The sequence below is a fragment of the Pleurodeles waltl genome, chromosome 1_2, assembly GCF_031143425.1.
Source record: "Pleurodeles waltl isolate 20211129_DDA chromosome 1_2, aPleWal1.hap1.20221129, whole genome shotgun sequence".
Classification (NCBI taxonomy): Eukaryota; Metazoa; Chordata; class Amphibia; order Caudata; family Salamandridae; genus Pleurodeles; species Pleurodeles waltl.
This window is the reverse complement of record NC_090437.1, coordinates 1336987207-1337013768: the sequence shown is the minus strand read 5'-3', so window position 1 is coordinate 1337013768 and position 26562 is coordinate 1336987207. Positions and strand designations below refer to the sequence as shown.

The following is a 26562-nucleotide window of genomic DNA, read 5'->3' as shown; positions in this document are numbered from 1 at the left end:
AGGCTAGCTGTCTCAAACTCAGCTTAGACAAGAAAGAGATCCTTGTGATCGTCTCCATCCCTTCTGCATGGAACAACTAATGCCCCCACTGACATTGCTCGCAACCTGGGCATCATCCTGGACTACTCTCTATCGATAACCCATCAAGTCAACGCCATTTCTTTGTCATGCTTCCACACCCTCGACTCCTGCGGAAGATTTTCAAATGGATTCCCCTCAACATGAGGAAGACAGTCACCCACAAACTCATCCCCAGCAAACTGGACTACAGCAACACATCTACGCCGGCATCACCAAGCAACTTCAATCAAGACTACAAAGAGTCCAGAATGCAGCAGCCAGATTCATCCTGGACATCCCCCGACACAGCTGCATCTCCTCCCATCTCAGAGACCTACACTGGCTCCCAGTCAACAAGCGCATCACATACAAACTCCTGATCAACACCTAAAAGGCACTGCACAACATAGGACTGGTCAACCACCACCTCCCCTTCTATGTACCCAACAGATGTCTCCGTTTCTCCCAGCTCGCCCTTGCAGCCATCCCCAAGATCTGGAAAAGTACAGCAGGAGGAAGATCTTTCTACCTAGCAGCCCAGACATGGAACGCACTACCTCTCAAGCTCAGGCAGACCACATCACTGAAGAAGTTGAGGAAGGACCTGAAGACCTGGTTGTTCAATTGTGCAGCACACCCACATACAGCACCTCGAGTCCCTATGGGTGATTAGCAGCGCTATACAAATCCTTGATTGATTGATTGATTGAGGATTCAGTTAATCAGTTCTAATCTTATCATTTGTATACATGACTTTAAAGATAATTAATTTGCATCATTATATGATTCACTTCACCTTCCAAACACTCACAAACTTTACACATTCCTTCCTATGGAGCACTGCACAACTGTCCATGCTTGCCAGCCGCACTGCTGTAACATACCGTGGACAAAGTCTTGGACTGCAGAGAAGCCCTAGTGCTGCAAGTGACCAAATATGAAATGTCAGGACTACTCTTGTAGGAAGCGGGCAGGTTTATGCAATGATGTCTGTGGTGCTGAAAATCTGTAGGAGGATTAGTTAGGCCATTTGAGTGTGTCAGATTATGAGGCATGCATCTGTGGCATGGGTGATGTTTTCTTGTGACTGTCCTGTTTTCTTTTCATTCCCTTACAGTAAAGTTCCACCAGGTGCAGCATCCTCTACAGAGGCTTTCAGTATCTCACCTGTCTCATGGAGTCCCACCGGGCGTTATCTGGCTATTTCCTGGGACAGGCTGGTCACCATCTGGGGTGAAAACGGTACGTTCTTATCACTGTGCAATTTATGGAGATGTTATCCTGAGACTAACTGATGCTCTCATGCTTTTACCAGACTGATACGATTGTCACCATGTTGTGTTTGGAATGGGTGAACACATTAGTTCTTTTTACTTGGGTATTCATGTAAACCCCTGAAGTGGTATCAAGATGATATTCCTCTGTCCCTCCAGAAACCCAGAGCCATGGCCAGCTTCAACCATCCTGGGTGACCACTATGGCCTGGACTAATACCCAAAGACCGCAGGAGCCTGTAGGGGGGCTCAGAAGCTGGGAAAGCCTGCTTGTGGGGCATCTGGATGGCTCACTCAGCTGGCTCCGCGTCTTCGGTGCTACAAGGGTTGGCATGATGGACCTGGGCCACTGCTGCAGGAAAGGAGGTAAGTGAGTTGGCCTTGGGCACGAGCAGCCAGGTTTGTTTATTCATGTGCTAATGTGATGTTAAATCATTGTGTCATCTGCTGGTACTTTCCATCCCAAACTCCTGTACCTAGTCAATAGGGCTGCAAAAATGATGGAAGTCATATTGCGACTGCCAGTAATTACTGATCGACCTTTGCGGCTTGTGAATTCCCAATGCCACTGTGAATGTCTCTGCTCAGACCCGGCAGTAGACACTGGAGTATAATTTAAATACCTTTTTCAGAAATATCTGCTCCTTTAAATGTGGTCTCAAAGAGCTTTTGCTGTGTACAGATATTTCCTAACTAAGGGCCTGATTTCGAATTTGTCGGACAAGTTACTCCGTCACTAACGTGACATATATTCCTTCCACTGTATTACGATTTCCATAGGATATAGTGGGATCATAATACGTCAGACGGGGTAACAGTCATGTTTGTGACAGAGTAACCCCCTCCAGCAAACTCTAAATCAGGCCTTAATTCCTTTATTCTTGCAGTTTGTGGAAACAATTATTCTTTACATATGCGCCTTTTGTCGGCCCGATACGCCACATCCACCCACTCTCCATCCCCTCTTCTTACCAAATAAACATCTTAAATTATTCATTATTCCTTTGACAATGTGAATAGCTGAACCATTTTAACTTTAGGATTCTCTGGCCAGTAAACAGTTGTGCCTGACTTGGATTCCCTAAACTTTGAACCATTTGCTGATGGAATTTCTCATTATTTGTGTACTGTCATAATATTTTTTTAGTTATATATGTATTTCATTAATCTTTATGTTTACTCCAATATATAGTAGCGAAATATATATCATAAATGAGATCTAATATGTATTCCAATTAAAAGGGTTTGTACTAATTTGTCTGCCGTCCGCTTTCAACGTGTCACACTGCATTTATACCAGGAATAGGAAGGCATTTCATACACAAAGGCATTTCATACATGAATTCCAGTCTACACAATGTTGTTTGCTTCAGAAAAGTCTTTTAATTTAAAGTTGCATTGTTATGTAGAGAGCAAACACATGTTCTGAAAATATTGCTTCATCTGAACTGATAATCAAAAAATAAAACCAACAATTAGTTAAAATTAAAAATTCAATTCATATTTACATTTACCTCTAGTCTTATCTCATTTGTCAATTGTATTCCTAATATTTATTAATTATAAAAATTGCTAATATCCTAAGATAGTTTATATTCTATCTATATTTGAATCATTCACATGTCAAATTGTAATATTGTAATTCAGCGTGAAACTAAGAGTCTCATTTACAAGGCCTTAGCGCCACCGCTGCGTCATTTATTTTTTACGCCTCAGTGGCGCCAGCAGTGCACCACACGGCTTCATATTTACAAACTGATGCATTGGGCCCAATGCCTCAGTTTGTAAAGCCCTGCTTCACATTATACCTGCACCATATATATTCTCACTGGAAAAGCCGTGCAGAACTGACGCAGTGAAATTTACAATATGTCACTGCGTCATTCTGCGACTTAACTGTGTCAAAGTTTCACCTCCTGCTCAGAGCCGGCGTAAAATTGATGCAGACCTTTTTTCTATGGGAGAATCCTCGCATTGCTGGAGCTGAGTCAGTTTAACAACTCTACTCCAGTAATACATGAGTTTAGCGCCAACAGATGCATCAGAATTTCTGATGCATCTGTGAAAACGTGCTCCATGGAGCTCTGTATTGTAAATACAGCTAATCTATGGCATTGTTAGGGGATGTGCGGGAAGTGCAAGAAATCGGACGCATCAATGGTGATGCGTCAGATTCTCGTAAATGAGGCCCTAATTTTCAAGAATTGACAGCCATGTATTGTGAAGCATTAACACAGTTTTATATGAACATAGTCACTCACTTACCTCAAATTATAGTATTCATTTTGTACTTGACTCATCTCTATTGATCGCAAGTTAGGTCGCAATGCAAGAAATCGCTATTTTAGCGATTTCTTAGTTGTGGTCTGCGAATGCATTTCATGCATCGCAGACCACGGTTTTGCACTCGCAAACGGCCGATTTTACCGTTTGCGAGTGCAAAATAATTTCATACATCTGGCCCTTAGTATTGTTCTTAAAAACACAGTTTATGTGCTACTATCATTTTAATTTTCCTACTCACATACCATACCTAAATTCTTCTGCATTTAAAGCTATTAAAACATTTATTCCACTGCATCCCTCATGTCTGAGAGATTTAAGTAGAAAAGAAGGAAGTGCCTGCCTGCGCTGAGTTTATTTACATAATATTATTAACATTAGGGACCACATTCACAAAACCATTTATGGCAGTAAACTTACTTTTGCTGCCACATATAGAGCCATTACTGCCAGCCATGTACCCACAAGAGAAAGAAAGAGGAAGAAGCCTCAAAGAATTGTTTTTGTGCCCAATGACACAAGGGTGCGTGTGTTGGCGCTAGGCAGCCAAAAGTGCGCCAATGTAAAGAGAGGACAGAAATGCACCATATATTGTTAAGTAGGGCACATTCCTGCCCTCTCCCTTTCACGCACCGCAACATGTCTTGCTGCGTTGTGTGAAATATTGTTAAATCTGCCCCTAAGTTTTTTCCTGGGAATTCTGGGCCGAATGTTCCTTCTACGGTCACCGTTGAAGCTCAGCAGCTTGGTGCTGTAGCTATAGCTACATGCCATGTTGCATCAGCAGCGACATCTGTGTAATGAAACGACCACTGATGGATGGCTAATATTGTTGGTTGCATGTGTTTGTGAGGGAGTACAGCTTCTATAGTACTTTGTGATTAGTTGTACTCACCTGTTTGTAGGTTGTATTCAGATGTTGCTTGTTTTAGTCTCTGTGGTGCTGTTGTTCATTGGTTGGGGTTTTGTATTGCTGTGCCATATTTTTGTTTTGGTTCAGTTTAACTGCTTACGGTTTATAAAAGCATGGGTCTGTAATTTTACAGGGTGACTCATTTTTTGGGCCTTTGTATTTGCCATTAGTTGTTAACAGTTTAAGAGCCCTGATGATGTCATTTATAAAGGATGGGCTGAAACAGTTTCAAACATGTGTCCTACTTAGTTCACAGAATAAGCTTTTAAAAATAATTTGATTGATTATGAATATAACTATTAAATCGATCTCCTTCTGATGAGCTATGGATGGGCAATAGGGTTCTTTGTTTCGATTTCATACACAAGTCTCACACTTAACAGTCAAAAGTAGAGGAATGTAATTTTCCCAGTGTATGCTGTGGGTTACAAGCAATTGTGTAATAAATACAGAGACATTATGGGGCCGACGGGCTGGTGATGAAGACTGCCACATAATGAGTCTGGCGGTTTGGCCTCTGCCAACCCGCCACATCCCCACTTTTACCGCCAGGGCGGTTGGACAGCCAGGCCGGAGATTAGCATCTCCGACCCATTGGTCTACAGAAGATTGTCGCGGTATTAGGAGCCGCCTTTCCACCAGGGTTTCTGGGGCGGTAGCACCGCCATGAAAACCATGGCAGAAAGACTACAGGTGACAGGGAATTTCTTCCCTGTCTCCAGTAGACGACTCCCCAGCCTTCCCCCCAGCAAGCACAATCCCCTGACCAAGTACATCCTCCTCCCCCACCAAATACAGCGTCCCCCTGCCCACATACTTGCACATGCATACAGACATCCACACGCACAGTGCATACACTCATTCACCAACACTGACATACACGCATTCACTCACATGCATCCATATTCACTTTGGCACTCATACTCGCATTCACCTCAACATACACACACGCCTATACCACATCACTCATACTCGCATTCACAACAACATACACACACGCATACACACTTACATTCATACATACATTCATGCACACACACACCAACACCCACCCTACCTGAACCCCCCTACCCCCACCCGACACTTCTAGTATAGAACCCCCAACCCGCTTACACGCACACACACCCACATGCACTTTGCATACACACATTCACCAACACACATCCATACACACATTCACACAAACATTCCAACACGCACTCAATTCAACACTCATACACGCATTCAAACACCCATTCACACATGCCTACACACATGCATTCAAACACCCATACACACACACAGACACACTTACATTCACACACGCAGACAACACACACTCACACACGCACACACAACAACATGTACCCCCCTCCCATGTCAGATGATCAACATACCTGAATCGTGGAGGAGTTCGTCTGGCAGGGAACGGAAAGGGGCACTTCCAGCGCCAGCAGCGCCCCGCCATCAGGACACCGCCTGGCTATATTAGTGCACATAATACAGCGGGCGGTGTCCTACTGGCGGGACGGGCCTGGTGGTGAAACCGCCCCTGCACCTCCAACTGCCAGCATGACTACTGCTGAATTTTCGCCCAAAATGTGGCAGAAATCCAGCAGTACTCGTAATATGGTGGTCGGAAAGACCGCTGAAGTCATAATGAGGGCCTATATTTTGACACAAAAGTATTTTTTCCAAGGAGAACAACAGGCCCATAGCATTACAGAGACAGGTATAAAAAATGGTATTTACAATTGAAAGAATGTACAAGAGAGAGGATCCTCCAGGCAGCAATGGACAAATTATGCAGTGCAGAATGCTAGTGAGTGAAATGGATGAAAGGTTTGGGCCAAAGGCACTGATTCCTTGCAGACCTCATGTACTTATTGAAGAAAAGCTGGATTTGTCTAAGGGTGTACTTGGTTTATTGCCCATCCTGCAGGACAGTCCACCCTGATCATTCAGTTGGATCTGAGGGAGTTTTCAGGCTGAAGTGTAATCTCAGGTGAGTGGGTCTGTAAACCCACTGAGAATGTTTAAGAATGACAAGTCTGTTCACAATATTGTGGTGTTTCCTCTACATGCCTGATAGGTCACCACATCTTACATGTTAATGAGCAGCTTCAGATGTTCAGTTGCTTAGTTCTTCCACTACTGCGCTTGCAATAATGAATTCAGGTTTACATATGTACCACCTCCTACTGAACTCTGCCCTTCCAATGACACAACTGCGTACCAATACAAAGCAGATTTGTGTAGTGGCACGGATTGTAGCATCATCTCTTTATTCCTGTAAACGGACATTGTACTCTCACTCTGGGCCATCACTCTCCTGAGGGGCAATCTGGTGGAAAGAGTCACAGTATACTCCAACCAACATTTCTAGAATGAGCCCAGGATCAAATACTATTTTATTTTAAATGTCACTGAGCCCCTTCACAGCTTTACTCTTTACTGTTACTCACACACTTTTCTTCTCCATAGTTGCAGTCCTCAGTGTGGCCTGGTTCAGCGAAGCCGACCCATTTGCAGCTGGATATGTTGATGGGAAAATTCTAATTGGATCTAAAGAGCCTGATGTGGGAGAGAGCGCAGAAACCTTCAGTGCCTTCACAGTAAGGATATCATTTAGTTGGCAACCATATACGCGGTGCATCAGATGTTCACATTGTGTGTCCATCAAGATGCACTTGGTAAATGTTCTTGCAAATTCTTAATCAAAGTTTCTTGCATTGTGTACATTGACTCATCCTTCACCAAGGGTGTGTCATGCTTGAAGTGTGTAACTCACTGTGTGGTTGGGTGTACAGAAAGCAGAGTCATGCTGTGAGTTTATGGTGTCCACAGCAACTGAAAATGCTTGTTTACATGGTGTCTTTGTTGATCTCTATGCCCCACCCACGTCTCCCACCATAAATAGTGAAGGGTAGAGGCTTGTCTACCTCTGTGACAGTGCAAGAGTACTCACAAAACCATTAACCTTTATTGAACCTTCTTGCTCTGCTAACACAAACCCACATAAAGAGCATGGGGTAATCAATTAATCAATCAATCAATCAAAGGCATTTGTAAAGCACACGGCTACTTCCTCAATCAATCAGTATTTGTAAAGTGCGGCTACTCATCCGTGAGAGTCTCAAGGCGCTGGGGGGAGGATAGGGGCCTCATCCGAAGAGCCACGTCTCGAGGTTCTTCCTGAAGATGGTGAACGACGACTCTGTCTGAGGTGCAGGGGGAGGTTGTTCCAGCTGTTTGCTGCAGTGTATGTGAAAGATGGTCCTCCAACTGTGGTTTTGCGCATTCGAAGGACGGTGGCCAGAGCCATCTGGGCAGAGCGGAAGGATCTGTCGGGGGTGTGGAAGAGGACGCAGTGGTTCAGTAGGCTGGCCCTATGTTGTGTATGGCCTTGTACGTGTGGGTGATAAGCTTGAAGGTGATTCGCTTCTCGACTGGTAGCCAGTGGAGAGTCCTCAGGTGTTGGGAGATGTGTTCTGGGCGAGGGAGGTCCAGAATGAATCTGGCAGTGGCGTTCTAGATGACTTGAAGTTTTTTGATGTTCCTAGTTGAGGTGCTGGTGTAGGAGGCGTTGCCGTAGTCGAGCTTGCTTGTGACTAAGGTGTGGGTGACTGTCCTGCGACAGTCTGCGGGATCCATCTGAAGATCTTCCGGAGTTTGTGGAGTGCGTGCCAGCAGGAGGAGGCGACAAAGTTTACCTGGTGGGCCATGGATAGGAAGAGTCGAGGATGATACCTAAGTTGCAGGTGTGCTCAGTCGGTGCATCCGAAGCAGCCTGGTGCTGAAAGCTAATAAGACTGATATCAGAAGGTACTTTGAGAGTTAATCAGAGTCAAACAAAAACGTTTTTATGTATCTTTTAGAGATGGAGACTGACGGGGCCCCGCGGAGATTGAGTGGCAGCGCATTCCATAGTTTGGCCGTTAGTACTGTACTAAGGGCTAAGCCCTCGTTAATGGTTTTAAGTCCATCAAAATTCAAAACCCTGCAAACATATGAGCTAGAAAGTCAACGGCGCCCATTGATTTCATTGTGTGTAAAGTACGACTTCCAGGGTTAGGACGTTGAAAATAATCTTTTTGTTTCCTTTCAATGTCTCACTGTCATTGTTTTGTTCTCTGAGTTCAAAAGCCCCTCTTCGGACTATTGACTTCCATTTTATAGGCACAGAAATCAGTTACTCCTCGAATTATAAGCATGGGTGTTTTCAGACTTCTAAAGTGGTTGGTTAATTTCTACATTTTATAGAGGGAATTTTTGGACTTCATTTTCGGAAAGGTTTTGTAATCTAAGAGGCAGCATATGTTATTTTTAAATCAATTTTGAATGCTGCCTGACGGCCCACAACACTGGGGAACCCCATGCACATTTTTGGGCGGTGAAGCTTAATGCGGTGTCCTGCGAAAGGGCAGAAACATCCTGTGCTGTTTCTCTGCATTTATAGAGGAGCAGATGGGCAAGCAATGACTTACACAATAGGCAAAAGTTTAAATAAGGAAGAAATTAGTTCACTTTCATTTTCTATGAAATCTGAAAGCAAGTGCAAGCACTTCCCTAGGAGGCCCACCTATAAGTACACACAGATGATGGTTCCGTACATGAGCCACACGTTCAGGGACAGTTGTTTCCTCATCTACACCCTCTCTTGCTGTTCTTGGTACAAAATCTTCCAATTGTTTATCTTTCCCACGATTGCAAAACTTTTAATGGCTCATAAAAGAGACCAAAACCTGTTCCACAGTTTGAGTCAGTGGCTCCACGTCTACCCTGTGCCAGTTGTGTATAATTGTGGAATCCCCCACTACCACCACTACCACCACTACCACACTTGGTTCCAGTTTCACGTTCTCTGTGAATAATGAAGAGGGTGGTCCTCAGAGGCTGCTGTGGAACCTGGGCTGGTGTCTGCCTGTCAGCTATTCTCCTGAGGAGAGAAGGCATCGCCTGAAGTCTGTCTCTCTTCCTGGAGGAGCTGTATATGTGGCCTCAAGCGCCCAAAAGCCTCCCTGCCTGCTGAGAGAGGGAAGAAGGTTGCCTCCCCTGGAAAAGCACAGACTGACCAGGAAGGAGGGAGAGTCAACATGTCCATGAGGGCTGCAAGGCACCCAGAAGAAGCAGGCCTGTAAAGAGAGATCCGGAAAGACACTGGTGTCAGAGAGCTCCACGCCAGACTCTCCTGCTGGTTCCAGGCAGCAACCATGACTTTGTGACAACGTGATTTCAGAGGCCCCAGTTGCACCCCTGATTGCATTTTAGTGAACGGCCTGTGCGGGACTCCATGTGCCAAATTACTGAATGAAACGACGCGTGCTGGGCTGTGTCTGCCGAAGTGCTGAAGACCTTGTCTGTCCAGTCAGCCCTGGCGTGGGCTGCAACTGACTATCATGAGGTCCTGTGTGGGGGACTACACCTACTGATGGTCTGGCCGGGACGGTGCCATCTTACCTCTGCTGGTCGCAAGGGACCTTGTAGAACTGCATGGTCCAGCTGGGACTCCACCACCTCAGGGCTGCCGATCTCCAGACTGACAACTGAAGGCTGAGGGGGAGCACTGATGTACCCTGTGCCAAAGAAGGTCTATTGACGACAGCTGATGTGCCACTATTTTCCCGAGAGTGTGAGTAGGCCACTGTGCACCAGGTGGCCTTGAATTGATCCTGAAAGAACATACTTTTCATGTGAAGGGATTAGACTGCAAAGACTCAAGACTTGCACACATATGCATTGTAGGGGGATTGCAACTGCACCTAAGACTGATTAATGCTACTCCTGAGGTGCCCCAAGAGAGGATGGAGAGCCCAGAACCACCACAGAGTGTCCCAGAAAGTGAGAAAGAAAGGGAATGTTGTGGGTGCAGCGCCTCCCATCTATAGCATCCAGAGAGACTGACTTGTTGATGGATTTTGAATACAACTGTGATTAAAGTACTTTACCTCTTGTAAAGACAAGCACAGGGCTGGATATTAAAGGTATTGTGCCTGTTAGTTAATTGTTTAGTTCTGAACTCTTTCCTCTCAGACTTCCTCCCTGAGTAGCCTTTGACTGCTCGCTCTTGCTACCACTGAGAGTTCAGTGCAAAAGAGGTTGTATTTGCTCTGTTTGTAGACCCATAGCACATGGGCCCAGGATATCAGAGCAAACAGTCTTAAGCTCCGCTGTTGAGGACAGTAGCCCCTTCCTGCCCTGTGACCCTCCCGAATGGCATCTGAAAACCCACAGCTAGACATCGTCAGGTACTTGTTTCTATGATCAACATAGTAGTGGTCATACAACTAGCAGTAGCAATACTACTAGTAGTGGCAGTACTAGTAATAGTAGTGGTCATACTAGTAGTAGTAACAGTACTACCACTAGTAGTTGTACCTGTAGTAAAATTGCAACACCTTACCCTTTCTTTCAAGCGTGTGCCCGCATTTCTCCTCCCAAATGCAGGCCTGTTGATGCTGCAGAAATGAAAAACCTAGCCCACCGTCCATCATAAGGGAAAACATGTAGTTACCTTATTTTGAGATTTCATTAAGGGTTTAGGCCGCCGTCGCTTACTGTCCACTAGAGTACCAATGAAAGTCAGTTGTGTCTTCCCATGTATTTAATTTTGTGGTTTCTGCGCGTGGGTGGTGTGTGTTGTATAAACTGACTCCACTGTTTCCCTCTTACAGGAAGGCGTGGCCTCCCTTCAGTGGGATCCTACTGGAAAGATTCTGCTTTCAGTGTCCCGTGCAGAAATGGTAAAGCTTTGGAGCAAAGTGGATGGTACCTGGCTGGCCATCCATTCACTCTTCCACTCATCACTGGTAAACACCGCTGCCTGGTGCCCGCTGCCTGGCAGAGTCGATGCACCTCAGCTCATGCTTGCCGCGTAAGTACTCACACGCTGTAGGTTACTTGACATTGTGAATGTGTTTTAATTTTTATAAATAAAAAACATAGGTTGAAGCCCCATCATCAGGTGCTGTGTACAAGTTGTGTCAGTGATGTGCAGGACCAGTGTAGGATTAAATTTGGAAGCCATCTTTGATATCCATGGAATGTGCCCTCTGCATAGATGAATGTTTATCTCTTTAGCTGACTTCAATCCTCTTCCAGTTGCTTGGTGTGTCTCTGTGTTCCACCCTGTTCTCTAGCTTGGTGACATCCCATTGATTGTCTCAAAACAGGATCCTTGGTTGAGGGTCAACCATGTTCTGTTGCTGGGGCCTCTCTCACTTCTATGCTGTATTTGCTTAGAAGAGGACTGTGAGTTATGCTTGTGCTTCATTTCCTTGCTTTGTCTTGACAAGGTGTCCCAACTCACCTTTCTATCTATGCTGTTCATTAACTTGGTCCCCAGCATGCTGACCAATGGTTTTTGAACCTCAGACTGCTCCTGTTGTGTCAACACAATGTTGTTCACACCCTAAATTAACAAACAACCTCAACATGTTTTCTCCTTTTTAAAACTTTCAAGAAAATCCTGCCACAAAAAGGCAGACATGTGAGAGGCCAGGCTGCCATTTCTTTGTGTCTGCACTTTAGTAATATACTCTGCTGGTTCACTCTTCCAGGACTCCAAATTGTACAAAACAGTGCCTCACACTTACTGCTTGGACATAATTCATGCAGACCAATCTCTATCCATCTCTGACCATCTTCACAGGCTACTAGTTGAAAAATTAGCTGTGTTCAAGTTCTTGCCAAGTGCATCACTCTCTCCATTACCTTGGTGAAATATGCAACAGGTTCATTCCTTACACACCTATTCACAGCCACAGGTTCACCTCCATGGCCATACTGACCTGGAACGCTTGTCCTCGTAGGATTCATCACAATATTTCAGCATCAACTCCTTGTTCTCTGATATCCTGAAGAGGGTTTCTTGGGCCATTAATCTGTCTACCCTGCTCCCGTTGGTTGCAGAGGGTGTCTTGGGGGCCTTCGGTATGGCCAACCTGCCACTTCATGTCTCCAAGAGTGTCCTGGGTTATGGAAAAACTTCTGTTCTTCTTCCATAGCTTGGAATTGGATCCTGGTTATGGCTCTGTTTCCCTTATTTCCTACTGACTAGAGAGTAACTCTGGGCATTGGCTGAGTCTCTCTTCCTTTCTATTATCTGGAGAGTAGCCCTGGGCAATAGCTCAGCTTTTCTCCCTCCCGAGTGCTTGTAGAGTACCTCTAGGTTACAGCTCTGCCTCCTTTCCTCTCCCACTGGGTTACACATATGTCTCCCTTTGTTCCTATTTCTTGGAGAGTAGCACTGGCCTACGGCCTTGCTTACTCCATTTCCATTGCCTAGGGAGAGACTGTGGGCTATAGTTTGATTCCCTTTCTCTCCCATTGCTTTCAGGGCTATTCCTGTGCCATGGCCTAGTTACCCCTTTCTTACCACTACCTAGGCTAAAACTCTCCCTACAATCTTTGCCCACGCCTTGAGGAATGGCCTTTGTCAAGTGTCATAACATTAATCCTTGCCAACTGCCAGAGCACCTAGGGCCACTGCTGTGCCTTCCTCCCTTTCTGTTCCTACACTTTTCTGAAAAGAGCTCCCAGAGTAGAGGGCCTGTAAGGAAATGGCTCCCTGTTGCAGTTACCCCCCACTTTTTGCCTGATACTGATGCTGACTTGACTGAGAAGGGTGCTGGGACTCTGCTAACCAGGCCCCAGCACCAGTGTTCTTTCACCTAAAATGTACCATTGTTTCCACAATTGGCACAACCCTGGCACACAGATAAGTCTCTTGTAAAAGGTACCAGTGGTTCCAAGGGCCCTGTGACCAGGGAAGGTCTCTAAGGGCTGCAGCACATGTTGTGCCACCCTAAGGGACCCCTCACCTAAAACATGCACACTGCCATTGTAGATTGTGTGTGTTGGTGGGGAGAAAAAGGCAAAGTCGACATCCCCCTCAGGATGCCATGCAAACAAAATGCTGCCTGTGGCATAGATAAGTCAACCCTCTAGCAGGCCTTACAGCCCTAAGGCAGGGTGCACTATACCACAGGTGAGGGCATAGCTGCATGAGCAATATGCCCCTACAGTGTCTAAGTCTATTCTTAGACATTGTAAGTACAGCGTGGCCATATTAAGTATATGGTCTGGGAGTTTGTCAAAAACGAACTCCACAGCTCCATAATGGCTACACTGAATACTGGGAAGTTTGGTATCAAACTTATCAGAATAATAAACCCACACTGATGCCAGTGTTGGATTTATTAAACAATGCACACAGAGGGCATCTTAGAGAGCCCCCTGTATTTTACCCAATTGTTCAGTGCAGGACTGACTGGTCTGTGCCAGCCTGCTGTTGAGAGACGAGTTTCTGACCCCATGCGGTGAGGGCCTTTGTGCTCCCTGAGGACAGAAACAAAAGCCTGCTCTGGGTGGAGGTGCTTCACACCTCCCCCCTGCAGGAACTGTAACACCTAGCAGTGAGCCTCAAAGGCTCAAGCTTCGTGTTACAATGCCCCAGGGCACTCCAGCTATTGGAGATGCCCGCCCCCTGGACACAGCCGCCACTTTTGGCGGCAAGTCCAGGAGAGATAATGAGAAAAACAAGGAGGAGTCACCCACCAGTCAGGACAGCCTCTAAGGTGTCCTGAGTTGAGGTGACCCCTGCCTTTAGAAATCCTCCATCTTTATTTTGGAGGATTCCCCCAATAGGAATAGGGATGTGCCCCCCTCCCCTCAGGGAGGAGGCACAAAGAGGGTGTAGCCACCCTCAAGGACAGTAGCCATTGGCTACTGCCCTCCCAGACCTAAACACACCCCTAAATTCAGGAAACTAGATTCCTGCAACCTAAGACAAAGAAGGACTGCTGAGCTGAAAAACCTGCAGAGAAGACGGAGACACCAACTGCTTTGGCCCCAGCTCTACCGGCCTGTCTCCCCACTTCAAAAGACCTGCTCCAGCGACGCGTTCCACAGGGTACAGAGACCTCTGAAGCCTCAGAGGACTACCCTGCATCTAAAAGGACCAAGAACTCCAGCGGCTCGGTTCCACAAAGACTGCAACTTTGCAACAAAGAAGCAACTTTTGAAAACAACACGTTTCCCGCCGGGAACAACTACTGTCTAAACAACAATTGTGCCTGAATAACAATTGCCTGAACAACTAATATACATATATATATATATATATATATATATATATATATATATATATATATATATATATATATATATATATATATATATATATTCCAAACAACTAATAAACCATAAAAACTAAAAAGAAAATCTTACCTTAAAATTAGTTGTTCAGGCAATTGTTATTCAGGCACAATTGTTGTTTAGACAGTAGTTGTTCAGTACTTAGTTGTAGAGACTTTTTAGTTGTTTAGCAGTAGTGGTTCAGGCAAGTAGTGGTTTAGACCTAGTTGTTCAGGATGTTTCCCCTGCAAGGCCTGCCTCTCCCATAGGATAACATTGGGTTAACCTATTTCATTTAATATGTGATTGCCATTTTTTTGTGCCAGCTATTTAGTGCCTGCTGCCTGTATCCCGGGTCACATGGCTAGGTGAAGCTGACAGTTGATATTTGTGTATTACTCCCAGATAGTGAGACAAAAGGGTAGTAGGTGGTGGCAGGATGGGCCATTTCTGACTTAATGATTAATGAGGAGGAGGAGGAGCTGTCACCTACATTTGCACATCATAAAGGCTCTGCTCAACACCCTCACAAAGGGTTTTGACACTACTCTTTTGTATCCCCAGACAAGTAGGGGCCAGCGCAGGTGGTAACCTCCAGAACTTTCTTCCAACTTCAAGGTAGGTACCATGGATAAATATTGGATCCTCAGATCCAACTCTTCAGTACACCTCTGAACCTGTGGAAGGCTCAGAAGGACTGCTGTGCTGCTCTGCAAGAACGACTGCTACTCTGTTGCCCTTCTGCCTGAGTGAGAAGGACTGGATCGGCCTCTTGAAATCAGGACCATCAGGGTGGCTCCAAGGGCTAGTTTGCTGGCCTCCTGATCAGAGCCTCAGGGACAGAAAAGGCTCCACCCACCTTGAACCCAGCATCTGAACTCTATCTGAACTCTATCTGCTATGAGTTATGCCCCGCATGTGGCGCCACTCCAGTCGTGGACCCTTAGAAGTCAGTCTGAAGGGGCAGAACTGATGCAGCGCAACACATCTCCTCACAGCTGCGCTTCAGAACTGCAGCTTTGCGGCGCATCCCCAATGCAGGACCTCAGATTGCAGCCTGTAGCTTCCTCGGAATTGCCATTGCGTGACTCATGGGATGCAACAGGATTTCATAATACTGATTTCCTAATAGCAACTCCTACTTTGTAGGATTTGCTGTTAGGAATTCGATATCTCTGTACATAGCATTTTGCATTTCTTAAATAGCGATTTCTATGAAGTCATTATTTAAGAAATGCACAATTGCATTTTTTTACATTTTGCCCTATATCCTGATCCGGCATGACCAGATAACCACAGTTAGTGTGTTGTGCTTCTAGGCACTATTTTCACTTAAGTCTTTAAAATTGCATATCTCTGGTTCTATTGAATGGATTTTTGTTGTTTTGATCCCAATAGCTTGTTACACTTCATTCTATTTTTTTCTAAATTGGTGAGGGATTTTTCAAGGGTTATGTTGTCACTTTATTACTCTTTGAGGTGCTTAATAAATATTTTCCACTTTGCCTCTAAGTCAAGTCTGACTGTCTTGTGCCAAGCTACCAGAGAATTAAGCTTAAATCAATTAGAAGTTTTCTTCTGTTTCACCCTGGAAAGTATTGTGGTTGATGCTTGAGTAGGGTTTTACCCCCAACCAGTAACCCAGTTTCCAATAGTACTGTACTAGTTAACCAGACTAATATGCCTAATTAATTTTTATTTTGAACTGAACAGATTCAGATTTCACATTACCAAACCTCATTTAATGCAACTGGTTAGGTCCACACACAGATCCCCTGTGTCCGGACCCTCCTATTTCTCACATGATCCAGAAATGGGTTTGTGTGTCCCTATTTCTCTGTTTTCTATTTCTGACTTCTATGAATCAGATCTTGGTTCGGTGCTCTGGATTGCTGGCATGTTCCATTTCCTGGATAATGAATCTTGGGCAGCCTATCGTCTAGAGATGTTGTTGTGGGCCACACAACAGACATCAGCTCTGTTGCTGTAACGTAGTGAGTGGGCCTTGAGCCATGATTCTGCATTCCCTTGTAGGAAAGTACCCTCTTTCTTGGCATGGTTATCCCCATTTTCTGCCTGATGTCGGTGTGCTTGACTATGTCTACTGGGATCCTGCTAATCAGGACTCCAGTAGTTATGCTCTCTCCCCCCAAATTGGTTACTGGATACTGTTAAAACAGTATTTCACCCACAACTGGCATACTTGTGTCCCCTTGTAAGTCCCTAGTATATGGTACCTAGGTATCCAGGGCATTGGGACTGGATTAGGACTTGATTCCTACTGTACTGTTCATGGCACACACCTCAAGTTTAAGATCTCCAGCAGAGCCCCTTGCGGGGCCCGTTAGACACTGCAGCGCCAGTCTGACGAGGAGCTAGGCCAATGATGAAGCATGACATCAATTGGATGTGTGAGGGCTCTTGCTTCTAACAGTGTGCCTCATTGGTTTATGTTTGGTATCAAACATGTTGGAATCATACCCCAAGGTTTTTGCAAGCATTGGTTGTGTAATTCTATGCACTCTGGGGGCTCCTTAGAGGACCCCCAGTATTGCTATTCCAGCCTTCTGAGATTTTCCAGGCAGCCCCAGCTGTTGCCACCTCACAGACAGGTTTCTGCCCTCCTCTTGCTTGCGAAGCTCAAGCCCAGGAAGGCAGAACAAATGATTTCATCTGAGAGCAGGGTGTTACACCCTCTCTCTTTGGAAATCGGTGTTAAAGGCTTGGGAGGGGTAGCCTCCCCCAGCCTCTGGAAAAGCTTTGAAGGGCACATATGGTGCGCTCCATGCATAAGCCATTTTACATTGGTTCAGGGACCCCTTGTCCCCCGCTCTGGCCCGAAACTGGACAAAGGAAAGGGGAGTGAGACTCCCCTGTCCATCACCACCCTAGGGGTGGTGCCCAGAGCTCCTACAGTGTGTCCCAGACTTCAGCCATCTTGCTTTGCAAGGTGTGTGGGCGCTCTGGAGGGCCCTGAGTGGCCAGTGCCAGCAGGTGACGTCAGAGACCCCTCCTGATAGGTCCATACCTGATAAGTTAGCCAATCCCCCTGTCAGGACTATTAAGGCTATTGTCTCTTAAGATTCTGCTTGCAAGTTTCCTTCAGGAATCCCCTGCAACTACTAATTCATTCTCCGACCTCGGATCAACCGCAGCCTGCTCCAGGGACCACTGTAACAGCAACAAAGTATCCACAAGGGATACTTTTCCTCTGTAACTTCAGCTCCAAGTCAGCAACTGCAACAGTTTCCACGGTGTACAAGCTCTGGGGACTCCCTGTCTTCATCCTACACCAGAAGGACCGAAGAAATCTCCTGTGGGGTAACGGAGTCATTCCCCTGCTCACGCAGGTACCTTCCAAGATGACGACTGATACCCTTGGACTCCTCTCACAGCGACAAGCGTGCTCCTAAGGACACACAGGGTGGACCCCATCGACATAGACTGTCCTGAGGTCCTGCTGACGCAATTTGGAGGAGGTAAGACCTTGCCTTCCCTGAGACCAATGGTACCCCTGTGTACTGTGTCTTCTTCACCTCCTGAGGCCTCTGTGCACTATTTGCAAAATTCCTTTGTGCACAGACTGGCCCAGGTCCCCAGCACTCCATTCTGCGACGCTCAACTCGCTGAGTTGCTCTCCGGTGGCGTGCGACCTTCCTTTGTTGTGCTGCACCAACTGCGTTTTGTACCTCCTTTGTCCCTGTATCATGGGACTCCCGTGGGTGCTGCATGGGATCCTGAGGGCTCTCGAAAGTACTGAGAGTCCCCTCTTCCTCCTCACACAGAGTTGAGGCCTCCAGGTCCCTCCTGGGTCCAGCCAGCCAGCGCCATTTTGACGCAAAACACATATTTTTCGTAACCAAGGCTTGTCGGCGACTTCCAACACAAAATAACGTCTGCATCTATCTTCACGTCGTGGGACATCTTTTGCATCATGCAGGAACCCGCTGGCATCTTCCTAGGGTGCATTCCTGCAGGCTTCAACTAACCGGGGACTCTTCTTTTGCACCCTCTTCAGGGTTAGCAGGGGCTCCTGTCCTTCCTGGAACATCTTTCAACTTCTGGACTTGGTCTCCTTCTTTTGCAAGTCTTCAGGTCCAGGAATCCAGCAGTTGTTGTTTGCAGACTTGGTTGGTTATTGCAGTAATCCATATCACGAGGTGTAGTGTGTCCTAAGGAAACTTGCAGTACTTTACTCCAGCTTTTCTGGGCTCTCGGGTGGGGTAATTTACTTACTTTTTCTGTATTCTTAGTCTCCCAGCGATTCAGCACACATTAAACTTGTCTAGGGGGGAATTTGTGATTCGCATTCCACTTTCTTAGTATATGGTTTGTGTTGCCCCTAGAACTATTTTCTCCCATTGCATTCTATAGGATTTCCTACTGTTTGCATTGTTCTATGACTATTTACTTGTCTAATGTTGGTGTCTAGTGTATATATTGTGTATAATACTTACCTCCAAAAGGTATATTGTCTCTAAGATATTTTTGGTACTGTGTCACCCAAATAAAGACCTTTATTTTTGGTAACACTGAGTATTGTCTTTACTTGGGTATAAGTACTGTGTAACTATAAGTGGTATTGCATGAGCTTTGCACGTCTCCTAGTTCAGCCTAAGCTGCTCTGCTATAGCTACCTCTATCAGCCTAAGCTGCTAGAACACTACTACATTCACTAACAAGGGATAACTGGACGTGGTGTCAGGTGTAAGTACCCAAGGTACCCATTACAAACCAGGCCAACCTCCTACATTGGTGTTACACAAACACTGCATTTTTTGCACATGCACAGTTCACAGTTGATGTGTCTCGCCGTTGTGCTGTGATGCAGTGCTTGGTGTCACACTCACTGCATTTTTTGCACATGCACAGTTGATGACATTATGGGCTCTTAGGGAATACGTCTCTTTGCAATATTTAACTGTCACTGAAGAGCGGCTGCTGATTTTCAGGCTGAGGTTTGTTAAGTATCCTTTGCCTTCTCTTGTTGCAGAGGATGCCAGAATGGGCTGCTCTACGTCTGGATGGTACCAGGAAAGGACTCTATGGCTCCCCTCCCCTGGGAGATGCAACCAGCATCGAGCTCGAATAAGTCATCAGAGGTAAAGAGAATTTAATCTCAGTCTCAAGATGTTCTGTTTTCTGATTTTGTTTGTTACCCATCGCACTTGGGGGAACGGGGCCGCCAGTTGTACAAGGACGAACATTAGGTGAGCAGTTTGCGAATCTGAGCACTTTACATCCAGCAACCACCTTTAGAAGAAAACCTCAATAACAATTCTTACTCAAAACTTTTCCTCCCAAACGGGCCCCCATCCCACCTACCTGCTGCCACAGATCCCATGCTGTCTACGGTGGCTGTTCAGGAGTCACACTGTTTCCAGATGTCTGCAGACACTCACTCAATGACATGGACTTCCTTCCAGTGAGAATCCAGGCTCACTTTCTCTGATCTCAGCCAGTTTTGATTGACTTTCGGAGGCAAGTGTGACTTGTGTGTATCAAGTGAGACAAATATTTTACCCTGAATATAGTTTACAAACATCTCATCCCACTGAGGGTAGATTAGCTTATATTAACTTTGATAGGGAGTTTTTCTTTCTGTACAATATTCAAGATAAGATATTTAGGTGAGACCATATTCCCACTACTGTACCATGTACTCAGTATGGCACTGCCCCTCACCAGCTTAGACTGCCTTAAGGTGCTCCATTCCCTGGGATCGAGGTCCAGAGTGGTGCTTTTATGTAGCCAGACCTGCCTACTGATAACTGTTGGCCACATTCAGTTTGCCCATGCCTGGTGTGTTTCCAGGATTTGCTTCCCAATTTAAATTATTTCCACACATGTGGACATAAAGAAGTGGATTTTATAGCCAGAAAGTATAACTTAGAGTTTTCTTCAGTCCTTAGAAGCTCTCTGTGTGCACGCGCTCTGTGCAGAGGTGCTGTGTCCCACTGGTACCGGTGAAGAAGGGATCAGCACGAGCCTCCCAGGAGGACACTTGGGCCTAGGATGGATGTGCATGGCCTTTGTCCCCCTTACGTGAAGCTTGGTCAGTAGGTGGTGCTATTGCCACACACTGTAAATGGTGTGGACTCAGTAAAGAAGAGTGGATAGCATTACCGCTTGTCAACATCTTGTTCTTTTTCCTTAACACATCTTTTTCTTTTTGTTGAAATCAGCCACAGGTCCTTGCAGTGCTGTTGAACAAGTGGAAGCAGGATTCAGTACAATTAGAACTGCGCATGCGTAGCATTACCTAGTGGATACCATAGTTGCTTCACGTGTGCCCTCTCCACTCTTTGGAAGTATGTTCCCAAGCAGTCATGTGACTCAGTTTGGGAGTTACTTCATCAGTTTCCTCAGAGTCTAGTGGACATGTCTCAGCAGTCTCATATGTCTCCTGCTAGCTGGCCATCAGTTCTAACCACGCTCATTCGGATGCCCTTCGCTGGCAGCCACTCACAAGGAGTAAAAACAATTCTAGCTTTTGCGTCAAGAATTTTCAATTCTATTAAGGACACGGAGGCGAGGATTATGCTATCTCTTTCTTTACTGAGCCAAACACAGCAGCCAATTAAACATTAGTAAACAAAAAACTTCACATCCCAAGATGCTCTGTACCCCAGTCACGTGCTCCAATCACCTATCGTTACCCTAGTCCATATCAAGCATGACCCCCAACGTCATATCCTCTTTCTTTGTCCAAACAGATAACAACAATAATTCTTTTCCAAACTTCTCTGTACATGTTGTTTCACCGAATCTTCTCATCCAAACCAGACGACTGAAGATAACTCAACCGGAGTAGCAAGACGAATCCAACATACTGAGAGCTGAACCAAAAGGTTTCTTCCATCCATATCTTTATGATAACCGTCATCAAAAATAATACCACCTACTGACAGGTTATTACTTGTACCGTTCTTTAAACATTTCACTATGTATGAAACAGGGAGAGCATAAAAGGTATCATGTTTAACAACTGAATACATCAAAGTATAATATCTATAAATAATAAATGGGAGGGATAATCCGAGCCTCCGTGTCCTTAATAGAATTGAAAATTCTTGACGCGTAAGCTAGAATTTTTTTTATTCTACGTCAGGACCGGAGGCTCGGATTATGCTAGTTCAAAGCTGATCAATAACAACAGAGGCCACATCAACAACAGGTTTAAAATAAAACTTACGAAAAGTACATTCCGAAGACCAGTCTGCTGTCTTCATGATATCTTCCAAACTCGATCATAGAGTATAAGATTTAGAAGCCATAGCTCCCCTAACAGAATGAGCTCCAAATTGACGGGTATCAATACCAGCTTCACTCATTAACCATTTAATCCATCTCAAGAGAGTGGCTGAGGAAACTGGTTTAAATGGCTTCTGTAAAGAAATCAATAATTGACCATCCACGGTCTGTCTAAACGCTTCCGTAACCAGTTCATAATCTTTCAAACATTGTACTACACATAATTTTGAGTTATCCGGGTACCAAGGATAAGTTACTGACCTGCAATTGGTTTTAGTCCTTCTAGTAATATTAAAAGTAACACCATTAGGAGAATAAATTCTACCAGATAAATCTAAAGCCTTGACATCTGAAACTCGCTTACATGAAATTAAGCATAGTAACATAGTCAATTTTGCTGAAATCTGTTTACGGGATAAAAATCTATTACAGGGCCAAGAATCTAAAAACTTTAACACAATGTTCACATCCCATAGCACCGAATATTTGGCTTGAGGAGGCTTAGAAAATCGAATACCTCTCAATAATTTACAGACAAGGGGATGTTCACCTACTGGTTTACCGTCAATGTGTTTATGTCCAGCCGAAATAGTTGATCTAAAATTATTAATAGTCCTATATGCCAAACCTGAAGAAGCTAATTCTGCCAGAAAATTAAGAATGAATTCAATATTTGACTCCAAGGGATTGATACTCCTTCCATTACACCAACTATCCCATATACGCCATGCAGATGTATATCTCTTATGGGTGCTAGAGGCCCAGGCTTGTTTGATAAAGCTTTCAGCTTGCTGCGAAAGGCCTGAGGTTTTCCATTTTGTCCTGAAACCATCCATGCCATGAACATAAGAGTCCCCGATAGAATCAGCGGATGTTGATGGCCCTCCGGACTCAATAGCAAATTCTGCCGCGGAGGAATGAACAACGGACGAGCACAGGCTAGCTGTAGTGCAACAGGGAACCAGGGTTGAGACCTCCAAAATGGAGTCACCAAGACTAGGTCCGACTTCTATCTCCGAACCTGAGACAGTACCCTGGGAATCAAAAGGAACGGAGGGAACGCTGTAGGAGGCTGGACTGGCTTGTAGTGAGTACCAAGGGGTACTTGCACCTTGCACCAGGCCCAGTTATCCCTTATTAGTGTATAGGGTGTCTAGCAGCTTAGGATGATAGATAATGGTAGCTTAGCAGAGCAGCTTAGGCTGAACTAGGAGACGTGTGAAGCTACTACAGTACCACTTAGTGTCATATGCACAATATCATAAGAAAACACAATACACAGTTATACTAAAAATAAAGGTACTTTATTTTTATGGCAATATGCCAAAGTATCTTAGAGTGTACCCTCAGTGAGAGGATAGGAAATATACACAAGATATATGTACACAATACCAAAAATATGCAGTATAGTCTTAGAAAACAGTGCAAACAATGTATAGTTACAATAGGATGCAATGGGGACACATAGGGATAGGGGCAACACAAACCATATACTCCAAAAGTGGAATGCGAACCACGAATGGACCCCAAACCTATGTGACCTTGTAGAGGGTCGCTGGGGCTATTAGAAAATAGTGAGGGTTAGAAAAATAGCCCACCCCAAGACCCTGAAAAGTGACTGCAAAGTGCACTAAAGTTCCCCCAAGGACAAAGAAGTCGTGTTAGAGGAATAATGCAGGAAAGACACAAACCAACAATGCAACAACGATGGATTTCCAATCTAGGGTACCTGTGGAACAAGAGGACCAAGTCCAAAAGTCACAAGTAAGTCGGAGATGGGCATATGCCCAGGAAATGCCAGCTGTGGGTGCAAAGAAGCTTCGACTGGACAGAAGAAGCTGAGGTTTCTGCAGGAACGAAAATGGCTAGAGACTTCCCCTTTGGAGGACGGATCCCTCTCGCCGTGGAGAGTCGTGCAGAAGTGTTTTCCCGCCGAAAGAACGCCAACAAGCCTTGCTAGCTGCAAATCGTGCAGTTAGCGTTTTTGGATGCTGCTGTGGCCCAGGAGGGACCAGGAGGTCGCAAATTGGACCAGGAGGTAGAGGGGACGTCGAGCAAGACAAGGAGCACTCTTAGCAGCAGGTATCACCCGGAGAAGTGCCAGAAACAGGCACTACGAGGATGCATGAAACGGTGCTCACCCGAAGACGCACAAAGAAGTCCCACGTCGCCGGAGAACAACTTAGGAGGTCGTGCAATGCAGGTTAGAGTGCCGTGGACCCAGGCTGGACTGTGCACAAAGGATTTCCGCCGGAAGTGCACAGAGGCCGGAGTAGCTGCAAAAGTCGCGGTTCCCAGCAATGCAGTCTAGCGAGGTGAGGCAAGGACTTACCTCCACCAAACTTGGACTGAAGAGTCACTGGACTGTGGGGGTCACTTGGACAGAGTTGCTGGATTCGAGGGACCTCGCTCGTCGTGCTGAGAGGAGACCCAAGGGACCGGTAATGCAGCTTTTTGGTGCCTGCGGTTGCAGGGGGAAGATTACGTCGACCCACGGGAGATTTCTTTGGAGCTTCTAGTGCAGAGAGGAGGCAGACTACCCCCACAGCATGCACCACCAGGAAAACAGTTGAGAAGGCGGCAGGATCAGCGTTACAGAGTTGCAGTAGTCGTCTTTGCTACTATGTTGCAGTTTTGCAGGCTTCCAGCGCGGTCAGCAGTCGATTCCTTGGCAGAAGGTGAAGAGAGAGATGCAGAGGAACTCGGATGAGCTCTTGCATTCGTTATCTAAAGTTTCCCCAGAGACAGAGACCCTAAATAGCCAGAAAAGAGGGTTTGGCTACCTAGGAGAAAGGATAGGCTAACAACACCTGAAGGAGCCTATCAGAAGGAGTCTCTGACGTCACCTGGTGGCACTGGCCACTCAGAGCAGTCCAGTGTGCCAGCAGCACCTCTGTTTCCAAGATGGCAGAGGTCTGGAGCACACTGGAGGAGCTCTGGACACCTCCCAGGGGAGGTGCAGGTCAGGGGAGTGGTCACTCCCCTTTCCTTTGTCCAGTTTCGCGCCAGAGCAGGGCTAAGGGGTCCCCTGAACCGGTGTAGACTGGCTTATGCAGAATTGGGCACATCTGTGCCCATGAAAGCATTTCCAGAGGCTGGGGGAGGCTACTCCTCCCCTACCTTCACACCATTTTCCAAGGGGAGAGGGTGTAACACCCTCTCTCAGAGGAAGTCCTTTGTTCTGCCATCCTGGGACAAGCCTGGCTTGACCCCAGGAGGGCAGAACCCTGTCTGAGGGGTTGGCAGCAGCAGCAGCTGCAGTGAAACCCCAGGAAAGGCAGTTTGGCAGTACCAGGGTCTGTGCTACAGACCACTGGGATCATGGGAGTGTGCCAACTATGCCAGGATGGCATAGAGGGGGCAATTCCATGATCATAGACATGTTACATGGCCATATTCGGAGTTACCATAATGAAGCTACATATAGGTAGTGACCTATATGTAGTGCACGCGTGTAATGGTGTCCCCGCACTCACAAAGTCCGGGGAATTGGCCCTGAACAATGTGGGGGCACCTTGGCTAGTGCCAGGGTGCCCTCACACTAAGTAACTTTGCACCTAACCTTTACCAGGTAAAGGTTAGACATATAGGTGACTTATAAGTTACTTAAGTGCAGTGTAAAATGGCTGTGAAATAACGTGGACGTTATTTCACTCAGGCTGCAGTGGCAGGCCTGTGTAAGAATTGTCAGAGCTCCCTATGGGTGGCAAAAGAAATGCTGCAGCCCATAGGGATCTCCTGGAACCCCAATACCCTGGGTACCTCAGTACCATATACTAGGGAATTATAAGGGTGTTCCAGTAAGCCAATGTAAATTGGTAAAATTGGTCACTAGCCTGTTAGTGACAAGTTGAAAGAAATGAGAGAGCATAACCACTGAGGTTCTGGTTAGCAGAGCCTCAGTGAGACAGTTAGGCACCACACAGGGAACACATACATATAGGCCACAAACTTATGAGCACTGGGGTCCTGACTAGCAGGGTCCCAGTGACACATAACAAACATACTGAAAACATATGGTTTTCACTATGAGCACAGGGCCCTGGCTAGCAGGATCCCAGTGAGACAGTGAAAACACCCTGACATACACTCACAAACAGGCCAAAAGTGGGGGTAACAAGGCTAGAAAGAGGCTACTTTCTCACACAACCCCCCCCCCCCCCCAAACGAAGGACAATAAGGCTAACCTTGGCCAGTTGAGACTTTATTGTCTAAGTGGTGATAAGTAGAGAGTAGCTCTGCAATAGACTGGTTACTCCCTTTATCATCCACTATATGGTTACTTCCCTGTGGGGATGTAAACCACCCTGTTTGAAGTTTTTCAGCTAAGCAACAATGTGAAGATGTATTTTCAGAGTTTCTATCAGTAAGTTTTAGTTTAGAGCAGTGGGAATTGTCCACTGAACCTATTTGTAGTGATGGAAATGCCAGACAGGGATGCTGTCTCAGAAAAGCCATAGCTGGGCAAAAACTTTGTCCATATGGCTGGAAGAGAGAACAGGGATGCTGTTTCTCTTGAGTTGGAGCAGGGCAGGGATGCTGTCCTATGAGCTCCACACTAGGGCAGGGATGCTGTCCTAAGTGTTGTGAGGCAGTGCAGGGTTTCTGCACTAAAGTTTCTCTGGGAGGGTTGGAGGGATGCTCCATGTTCACTAAAATGGT

The 26562-nt window shown here is 45.9% G+C and overlaps 1 protein-coding gene across 1 annotated transcript in view; it reads left to right on the top strand.

Annotated features, from left to right (window-relative positions):
* The window catches only part of LOC138257190 (probable E3 ubiquitin-protein ligase HERC1), an 805868-nt gene that overhangs the window by 586936 nt on the left and 192370 nt on the right, over positions 1–26562 (top strand). The window contains exons 55-56 of the mRNA XM_069205891.1: positions 6994–7124; positions 11184–11318. Coding sequence (XP_069061992.1) covers positions 6994–7124; positions 11184–11318 — 266 coding nt within the window. The remainder of the gene's footprint in view (positions 1–6993; positions 7125–11183; positions 11319–26562) is intronic.